At 32.8% G+C, this 10,464-nt stretch overlaps 2 protein-coding genes across 2 annotated transcripts; one reads left to right on the top strand and one right to left on the bottom strand.

Annotated features, from left to right (window-relative positions):
- Positions 1-735: 735 nt before the first annotated feature.
- LOC105617994 lies at positions 736-1,854 on the bottom strand. Its single transcript, XM_012199531.1, has one exon. It carries the CDS (start codon positions 1,852-1,854, stop codon positions 736-738), a length of 1,119 nt encoding a protein of 372 aa, XP_012054921.1.
- A 1,557-nt stretch (positions 1,855-3,411) lies between these two features.
- Positions 3,412-6,026, top strand: LOC105617993 (protein DENND6A). Its single transcript, XM_012199530.1, has 8 exons — positions 3,412-3,561; positions 3,661-3,933; positions 4,011-4,196; positions 4,637-4,884; positions 4,953-5,143; positions 5,200-5,468; positions 5,534-5,746; positions 5,826-6,026. The coding sequence occupies exons 1-8, from the start codon at positions 3,412-3,414 to the stop codon at positions 6,024-6,026; spliced, it is 1,731 nt and encodes a 576-aa protein (XP_012054920.1).
- The last annotated feature ends 4,438 nt before the right edge of the window (positions 6,027-10,464 follow it).

The following is a 10,464-nucleotide window of genomic DNA, read 5'->3' as shown; positions in this document are numbered from 1 at the left end:
TATTACTATTAACGTAACACTTACTAATATGTGAAGACTATATATATATATATATATATATATATATATATATATATATAAAATATTTATTAACATTATAATTTCTTATGAGAAAAGAAATTATATGTACAATTTACGCAAACCTGTATACATCATATTGTATAGATTGCATGCCATATTGTATACAAAAGTTTTACGATGTCACTAGTGGACGTAAATAATACGATATTCTAAGATTATAGAATTAATTATTTTTGCGCAATCTTGAATTTGTTATTGGCAGATATAAAATATAAATAGATTTCCAATATGTAAGGAATGGACTGACATTCCAAAATTATGGACTTCGGAAATAAATTTATGCATTTCCCATGCACAAAACGAAATCACAATGAGTATTAGTATTTTTATAATTGCCGTAGTTTTTCCATGTATTTGTTTTACAAATAACATAACATTGGGAAAAAATTAAAAGTGTTTGAATAATTTTCTTTTAATAAATTCTTATCATATCTTCTGGAAACAAAAAAAATTAAATGTATCCTTTTCCGATATATTAAAAAATTCGTGAGTATTTAAATGTTTGTCTAATGAGTTGTATTATATAGTACTTATGAGGAGGAATATATATAATAGACAATTATTTCTTTTTATTGTGTATAAAAATAGATGTACAAAATGTATTTAAAAATTAATATCGTTGGACAATAAATTATAACATTAATTCGCGATTTCTTACAAGACAATATAGCCAAGAAAATAGTCTATAGCAGCAGTTCTATAAACATGAGGTAGTCGTTTTGTTGATGATAACAAATAATTTAATCCAGCTTCTATTAAAGGCAAACCTACATCATGATATTTAACATTCAAATAATTAGTGATTATAGTAAACTCTTTATTTTTCTCGTATTTATATAAAACTTTGGCAGCATATTTTTGTTGTAAGGGTATAGTGTCAGTATCACAGATTGTAACATCAGGCTCTGTAATTAAATTTAATTTGCAATCCATTGGCTTTATCAAAAGACGATGCGTCTGTTTGCCGACAGATGTTTGTAGAATAATTTCTTCACCTAAAATCTCACTTAGCGAGCTTTTTATTAATATTAGAAAATCACTGAGTGGATTAGTAGCATTCGTAATAGACAATGTACTATTTTCTGGTTTATAATCTACGCAACAGTTCCATATCTTGAATAAATTATATGCATGAAATGTTCCTATGTGTAATAAACATTTATTACAAGACAACGTTTTATTATCTGTACATACATTGCTTGCAAAAATACTTTTATGTAATACAGAAAAGCAAGAGCCATATAAGTAATCAGATTCCTGTGGCTGCACACTATTTGAGACAGAGTTGCAACTGTGTTTACAACAAAACCATTCTTCAGGATCGTATTCTGCATCGGGTAAAGGAAGAAATCTCTTAAAACTAATCAACTTAGAGATAACATTTTTGCAACAGGTGCATAATATAGTACATTTTGATGTTTCAAATAACAATTTGATATCATTTATAATAGACTGCGAATGAGTATTTGATTGAACTAATTTATTCAAATTAGTCATCACTTCTGTACTGAAGGATCCAAATGCAGACTCTAATGGTACAGTTTGTAAGCGGAAGCAGATCCAATTGTTCATTATATTTAACATGGACAAGGAAGTAGGTATAACTTTAACAGATGGCAATGAGAAGTTTATACTACAATCTTCTATTATTAACACTATGGTACTCTCTAAAAGTTTAATTCGAACATTCTTTAAGCAGAGATCTTTTCGCATAGAAACGAATACGTTGCAGGATTGCAAGCGTGGTCTTAGCTCTAATGTGATAAGCTCCATAATTTTTTCTCAACAATAAAATCACATTATTGTGGAGTAGTAACGCTTTTATAATTCTGGAAATGCAATGCAAAATGTGATTCTGTATTATTATCTATATATATATTATTTATACATATATATTTAAAATATTAAATTACATAATAATAAGTATAAATTATCAAAAATAAATATACATAAATTAATATAATGTAAGTTATTACATAATTTTTAAAGAAATACTTACTAATGATATATCTTGCATACACATCTTTCCATGTGACACACGTGCTTGTCAATCACATATGTAAGGTTATAAGAGTATTATCCTTTCACAGTAATTTATAGAAATATATTTCTTTTTGTAAGATTGCAGCAGAGAGAAACCTGTGGATTCTGTGGATTCAGAAATTATTTTTTAGAAATTATAAATAACTGTGATAGTTCTGTTCACGGTGCTGTCATGAACATCAATGAACATGACACATATTATACATATGCATTTATTTTGTGTGTGTGTGTCGTATGTTGTACAGTAACACCATCTACAAAAGTAGAGGGAAAGTTTATAATTCAGTTTGGTGAACAATTGGGCAGGGTTTCTGTATTGCCCTGGAGGAAAGTTAGCAGCAATTCGAGGCAAGTCTAAGGTGCGTTCCACTAAAGTTAAATGTGATGATTTAGTAGTAATTTATCATAAAAGAATAAAGTCAATAAAGTAGCGATTCAAGAAGGAATTTGTCTAACGTTATCGAATAAGTGCTAATAACGAGTATGAGGCTGATTCTTTGATCCGTGGGATTGTCACACGAAGGTTATAAACATCTGGTTGTTGGAATCCGAACGCTATGAAGACTCTCTTCAACCAAGCAAGGGTGAGTGTCGCGTGTGTATGCGAATGTCAAGGTGCACAGCTGTCTCGCTTGAACGATTTAATCACCCTTGCGTTGATTATACTGCGAGCTGGACTGATATATTGTTTGATAAATTGTTGTCCAGAGATGGGAAACATGTGGAGGTTGTCCAGAGATGGGAAACATGTGCATGTCTAAGTACATTGATACGAGCAAATGCACTCTGGTATTAAGCGTGCCTACTCTTGCCTGGACTAGCCTTTGACTCGGCCTCATAAACTGAAGGTTCAATTAAATTCCTGGAGTACAGACTGTACATGCAAATTAAATTTTCTTTAGGTATTGCCAAACAGGGTACATAATTTCAAGACTAACCATAGTTATAGAGTATGTTTGAAAGTTAATTCAATTAGAAAAGATTTATAGTTGATGTATATATTGAATAATATGCAAATATATATTTATAGTGGTAAGTCAATATTTATTTCAGATTTTGCGAAAGATTTATTTAAAATTTTTACAATATTGAGATTGCTTTTATATTTCAGAATTTAGATAATTCAGAATCTTCAAGCGATCAATTATAATGTGACATAATTGTTAGTCAAGTGCCAGTACAAGTGTCATGCAGTTAGAAATAATCATGTTGTACAATAATGAATGACACATGTAATAATATATAAGACGAATAATTAGATTAGTAGGATTAGTAGAAAAGAGAACAATGTCAGTTCCTTCCTGCTCAACAAGTAAAGGATTAAACAATGAAACTACTAAGGAAGAAGTAGTGTATGGAAAATGGGAACGTTTTACTAATTGGGTGCATTGTATATGCATCGTTACTTTTGATCTTGAATTAGGTCAAGCTATAGAGGTGACCATACATATTCACAGAATTATTATTTTAATATTTAGTTAACAAAATAAAATAAAATGCTTTTGCTAATCATATTTCTTTTTTTATGTGTGACAGGCGATTTATCCAAGTCATGTTAAATTATCGGAACAAGAGAGATCTAATGTTTGTTACTTAGCCTTTCCTGATTCCAATTCTGGATGTATGGGAGATACTCAGTATCATGTAAGAATAAGACAAAGTAGTAAAACGATGCAAGAAACTAATGCTCTCAAGGAATATGACAGGAAATCACCTTCTTTTCTACAAACTGATAGAGATTATTACTGGGGATACGTATATTTCCGACAAGTGAAGGATAAATCGTTGCCAAGAGGATATTTTCAAAAGGTAACAATTTGATAAATTTGGTGCAATTTATTTAACTTGTAATTATATTTATTTAATTTGTAATATCACGCTTCAAGAGTGTTGTTATAATTACAAAACTGCCATTTGTCAATCTGTTCGGTGAATTATGTGCTTTGATCGCGCCGGAATTTTTCGAGACTGGAATAGCGCTTATGGAAGCTGTAGTGCGCGAGATTGATCACTGGCCTCCTCCAGTTCCAGGCCAAATAGTTCATTTGCCTCTTATCGGAGTGTTATTCCAGGTAAATTGATTTAAAAGTTATATAAATAAAAAATGCAGAACATATGTTTCAACATTAGATTATAAATGCTTTGTTATTGAAATAATGGACACAAATGTAATAGTATCAATAAGTAATGACTGTTTAAAAGTTTCAGATGAATATTTTTTTTATAAAAATGCTCAAAATGTTTATAAAAATGCTTAAAATGTCTTTCATCATTCTCTACACATACCTGAGCATGACGTATACATGACTCAAGCTTTATTTAAATTTATTTGTGTCCACTATTTTGATGGCAAAATATTTGCAATCTAATTCATAAAAGTATTACACATATATTTATTTTTCCTTTTTGTCTAATAACACACTCATGAAATTGAAAAAATATTTATAATTCACTTTGTATAAATATATGTTGTCTATGTATTAAAGGAATGATTTTAGACATATTATTTTAGACATATATCCCAAATCAAAATTACAAAGCTGTTGTTCCAACGATTGCTGCCATGGAGCACACATCCAATGTGCATGCAACACGAAGACTGATACTAACATCAGCTTATGAGGGCGATATGTTTCGAAGTTTAGCCAGTGTTGTTAGTTATGTGCATTTATTATGGGAATTAGTACTTCTTAGTGAACCAATCGTTGTGATGGCAAGCTCACCGACTACATGTTCCGAGATGGTTCAAGCGCTTATAGCGTAAGTATCAAATTAAAATAACTGATACTTGTTATATATCTAATGCATAAACGGAAAACATTCTCCAGCATGATCGCGCCATTGAAGTACTGTGCAGATCATCGACCATATTTCACTATTCACGATTCGGAATTCAAAGAGTATACCACCGATTCTCCGACGCCACCTGCTGTGATCCTGGGCGTGACAAATCCATTCTTCGCAAAAACGCTGCAACACTGGCCGCATATCATCCGGATAAGTAACGGCAACAATAGTGGTAAGTTCTATGACGCTTAAAGCTTAGCGGTATGTGTTCAAGATTTGATGTTTCAGAAGATCAGAAATATAAAATCAAGAGATCTGAAAATCTGAAGGTGCTAGACTCGAAGCCTGGCGTTTACACTCAGTACAAATCTTTTCTGCAGAAAGATAAAACTATACTGAAGAAATTGTTCAGGGGTATTCAAACAAAACGGCCGGGCCAAGTACAGACTGCGCTTTTGAAACGTCATCTTATAGAACTCACGGAGAGCTTTATGATTCCGCTTGAGAGATATATCGCGACCCTTATGCCACTACAAAAGAACATATCACCTTTTAAGGTAATCAATTATTAGGGATTAATGATTATAAAGTCAGTTTATGTAATTGATGACAATGATTTCAGGCAACTCCTACACCACAAATGTTCAATCCAGATGACTTCCTAGCTAGTTTAAGCAGCTCCGGTCCTCAATTAACTACAGGTATAAAAGGCGATTGGGTAGGACTCTATAAACGATTCTTTCGATCACCGAACTTTTCCGGGTGGTTTCACACAAGATATATGGAATTGAGTCAGCAGTTGCAAGTTAAACAGTTAGAGAAATTATCACAGGCGGTATGAATATTAATTTTTTTCTTTTACATTTTTTCATAATTGTATTATAAATTCTTATCAATATAATAATCATGGACAGGATTTAAAAACGTGGGTACAAGGGAAGCAAGAGGTGGAAGTAGTCGATATGATTCTTAGAATTCGCCAGAAGTTGGAGAAAAGCTGCATTGATGACGTACCAATCGATAATTCAGTAAGAGAGAAACTGCGAGAGAGAATAAATGACATTACGCACGTATTGCCAGATGATTTAAAGGTGATTTTAAGACATGAATCTTGACGGTACGAGTACGTTATTAATTATAAAACTCGCTAGCGTTATATTTATTTCCAAGAGCCTGGAACGTATTTAAGTCAACTCAAAAAGACGTAATATCTAAGATAATTTAAATGCTCTACTTCCTTCCTCTATAACGTAAATGAATGAACGAAAAAGTTATAGTTTATGAGCTTGAGTATACGCGATGAGTTACATTAAAAGAGGATGCTGTTATATAATATATGTACTTTAATTTGTAACTCAAAATACTCGCCACGAAATTAATGGATTGATTAAGTAAATTCCTTGTACATATGACAGAAATTAATCGTGGAATATCTTATGTGTTAATCGTGGATTATCTTATGTGTTTAGCATATCACTTAACCCTTTGAGTACGAAACAGTGTCGAGTGTTCTGCGTGATCGGAACTCAGCTGATGGTAACAAACACGGTCTTTTTTTCGCATCGAGTTTAAGTATCAGGAGATTGCACAATACATAGTTAAAATATTTTCTTAAACTTATGGTATTATTTATTTATATATATTTACATAAATTTAATTGTACATAAATTATTTATGGATAAATTATTATTATTTTATGGATAAATTAGAAAAGAAATGCGTTGCACGTATGCGCTTGTACTCAAAGGGCTAAGTATGTCAACGCTTTTATACTTGAATCATGGTATTTCAAATGATCTGCTCTATTAAGTTTGACTGATTATAGCGCGCACGCGATTATTTAATTTTCTTTATAATGCCAACTTAGTAGCTTCCATCCTCTACTCGACCAAGTAATTTCGATCAATGATTTTACATATGCGGCGATCTTTTTTGTTATCAAATACTTGTAAATACTCTACTTGGGGTAATCAGCGATAACAATAATTGTAATCTCATGAAAATAAGTATGAATTTCAACTCAAGTGGAATGTACGAGATTGAAATGTTAAGTAATGTACATACATTTTTTGAGATCTGTAAATATTGATACAAATGATACGTATATAATAAAAATTTATTTTAATATATATAAGATATTGAATTATTAGAGATATTTACATTTATATGTAAACAATTTGATATGAGTATTATAAAATTTTTACATTTTTTATCTCGTAAATATCTTTATTTAAAATATTTTGTTAGAATTTTGTAATTAGGTAATTAGGTATTTTGTAATTAGGTAATTTTGTTGAAAACAGTGCGTAAGGTAGAAGAAATATTAGCTTATAAGAGGTAATATTTTATTTTATTTCTTACGACTTTTTTATTATTACATTCTCCCAATTACATTAATTTTTTCAATAGTTTTATCTTAATGCTTGCGTCATTATATTTTCATTATAATATTCATAATATATTATCATACTTTCAATAGAGTCTCAACAACACACATATATATGTATATATTTATCGCGCAAGTGTGACAAATATATACATATATATATATTTATCCATATGTATACATGTATACATATACATATATGTATATATAGGTATCGGGTGTATGTTCATTTTCTTTTTCTTTTTTATGTGAATGCACAGTACCGTAGGATAGCTTTATTACACAATTAATTCACAGAGTTCACTTTATTATTCTGCCGAAGTACACCTCGATTTCTGGCCATCGCGTTTATCTTCTGTCGCTTTCGCGGAAGATAGGATGACGTTTCTGTGCGCGGAAAATTTTATGTCATACAAATCTTGCGTTTTTTTTAATCACTTCGGCCGGTGTGTGGGAGAGAGAAAAAGGAGAAATTCTTTTTCTCGCCATTTTATGTATTTGTACAGTCGAAGGATCTGGGAGGAAGAGGAACAAAGATCTCCCTTGGGCTCTCTCGAGAACCCGCGCATAATAATAAAGAGAGCGGATAAATACGATTATCGCCTTTGCTTTACTTCGACAGACTTAGGCCTGGGTGAATTGCGCCTCCTTAAGTAAATCTTACAAGCCTATCGACTAAAAACACGAATGGAAACTTTACAACGAGCTTTTCTTTGGGAAAAGATGAACGCGGATGAAGCAGCGTTTTTTTTTTATTTCTTCAAAGGGCTCGCACGGTCACAGCCGAACACGAGCGGACTTTTTCTCGGATTGTGAGAGAAGTATTGATATAATAATACATATCGGCCGCTCGCCGTGCGGTTTCTGGAGAAACGATCTTATCGCATTACCGTGGTACTCCTTTCATCCCGGGGATGACTACTTGAAAGGAGGGAAAAAGTCATTCATGGTATATAAACTGACTAAACACCTGGATTGGGCGTGCAACGGTGCACGACGCAAAATGAATGTCTCAACGGAAAACGCAAATGCCGACCTGCTCGATGATTATTTATTTCCGATTTATTAGTCCTCGAACGGGATTTATAGTGGAAGACGCGGACCTTTTGAAGGATTTACAAAATAATCTAATGCGCGAAGACATTTACTTTTGTGTTAAATACTTTGTTTTTATTGCTACTTTCCGTGATTATGAAATGCAAATATTTTTATATCTTCAGTATATATTTAGATAGATGTAATGACTTAATTCATTTTATTCTTGTGATAAAAATCACTAGTCAAACAATTTGTATTTAGCATCAGATGTACGATAAAAATGCACGATGATGACTTATTCAACAGAATTCATCCGTCAAGCTTTATTACAGGTAGTTAGATGTAAATAATAAAACCGTATAAGAATAGTAATTAAATTCATGGGTCCATGTTTTCTTTCCCTCACTATAAATCCAGTTGTTTTCACTCGTTCGCTTCGATCCGACGTTTGTTCACCTTTTCGTCTTTCACATTCTGCCTTTTGTCACATTCGTGCCATTACGATAATGGCGATAATATCGATCATTACGATAATGATCTCGTTATAGCATTACTTGACGTTAACATGCGAACACGACAAATTCTTCTTGCGGCTTGAGCTAGATCCGTTTGTCTGTCACGGAAAAGATATCCCGATGTCGTGTTTTTCTTTATAATTCACGAGAGGATGCTTTATGCGATTAATCAATAATATTTTTTGATCGTAAACCGTAGTTTCGTGCAACGCGATATTTTATTGTCGCAAGAATCTAACTCCGAAAGTCGTGTTTCTTCTCGTTTCTTCTTGGCAGAGAATTGGACGGTATGTCACACCGAGAACAATGTTGCCCCAACAAAATGTTGCGCCGCGCGACTTTCGCAATCGAAACTGAAAACCTCATTCCCGTCGGCGTGTTTTACAAGATAGAGCTTGAGCTCGAAGTTTGTCGAAAATTGTCTCGAACAGAGTTGTAAAATGCACATTTGTGTGTTTACTTATCATAATTGTCTTTAGAGTTGTTACGGCATATGTTTAACGTCAATCTTTATGAGTTGATTTATGACTCTGTCTTTAGAACAATTATGACAATCTTTATGCTCGAGCTTTTACAAATGAAACAGCGTAATATATGCTCCATTAAAGTTTCTGTCAATGCATGATTTATTACGATATTTCGTCCGTACAGACAACGCGAACATGTCATTCTTACAGCGTATAATTCATTTTGACACAATACAAACAACGCATAACGGAACACTTCCGTGATCGGTAAGAACAAATTTAAAGACGACACATTCTCCTTTCAATATCGTCATCGTTGTCGTCATCATCGCTGATAACAATCTTCGCATCTTATCTATGGATTTCGCCAGAAACATACATGCTGAACAAAAGACATCGCTAAATCTAGTGCCTTTCCGCTTTCTCAATCGTAGGACATTCCGCGCAAAGTCATGATAAGTTCATCAGATATTAGTCGAATCAATCTTTGTCTTTGACATGTTCTCGTAGATTATATCGCTTCTCAATCGGCAATAATTGCTGGCAATCAACAACGAAAAGCGCAGTTGCGATAAAGCGTCGGCTTGTAAAGAAAGGATGACGACTAACGGCGCATTTGCGCTTCGAAGTGTCCACTTACACGAGATTGAGATCTTTTAGTACATTTAAAAATTATGAAACAATGTTTCTCATAACTATTCGAGAACCGTTAATTTTGTAGGACGACCTAGATTCGCAAAAAATGTACCACCGACCACCGTAATCGTCGATCCGCACTCGAAACGGTGTCCTTCGGCACACGGCAGTGTAATTTATCTTGAAAAAATTATCGATCCTTCGATCACGATGAAGAGCGTTCGTGTATAAGAACAACTGTGTTGCCGTGCATCTCCGTCGATCAAGCTTCAAATTAATTTTACTTTAATATCACACAACTTTGAAGATATTTCTTATTACAATCAACATTACGTTCTCGGACAAGAGTGCCCGATAATTGACATAAGCTTATGGTGTTAATTAAGTCATATGTTCTTCAACATTTCTCTCTCTCTCTCTCTCTCTCTCTCTCTCTCTTACTACTTACTATATTATGTATAGTATACGTATTATATACTAGTAGTAGTAGTTAGTAGTAGAACGTAGAGTA

Source organism: Atta cephalotes, assembly GCF_000143395.1.
Source record: "Atta cephalotes unplaced genomic scaffold scaffold00015, whole genome shotgun sequence".
Taxonomy (NCBI): domain Eukaryota; kingdom Metazoa; phylum Arthropoda; class Insecta; order Hymenoptera; family Formicidae; genus Atta; species Atta cephalotes.
Note: the sequence above shows the minus strand (reverse complement) of the source record. Positions and strands in the feature narration are given on the sequence as shown.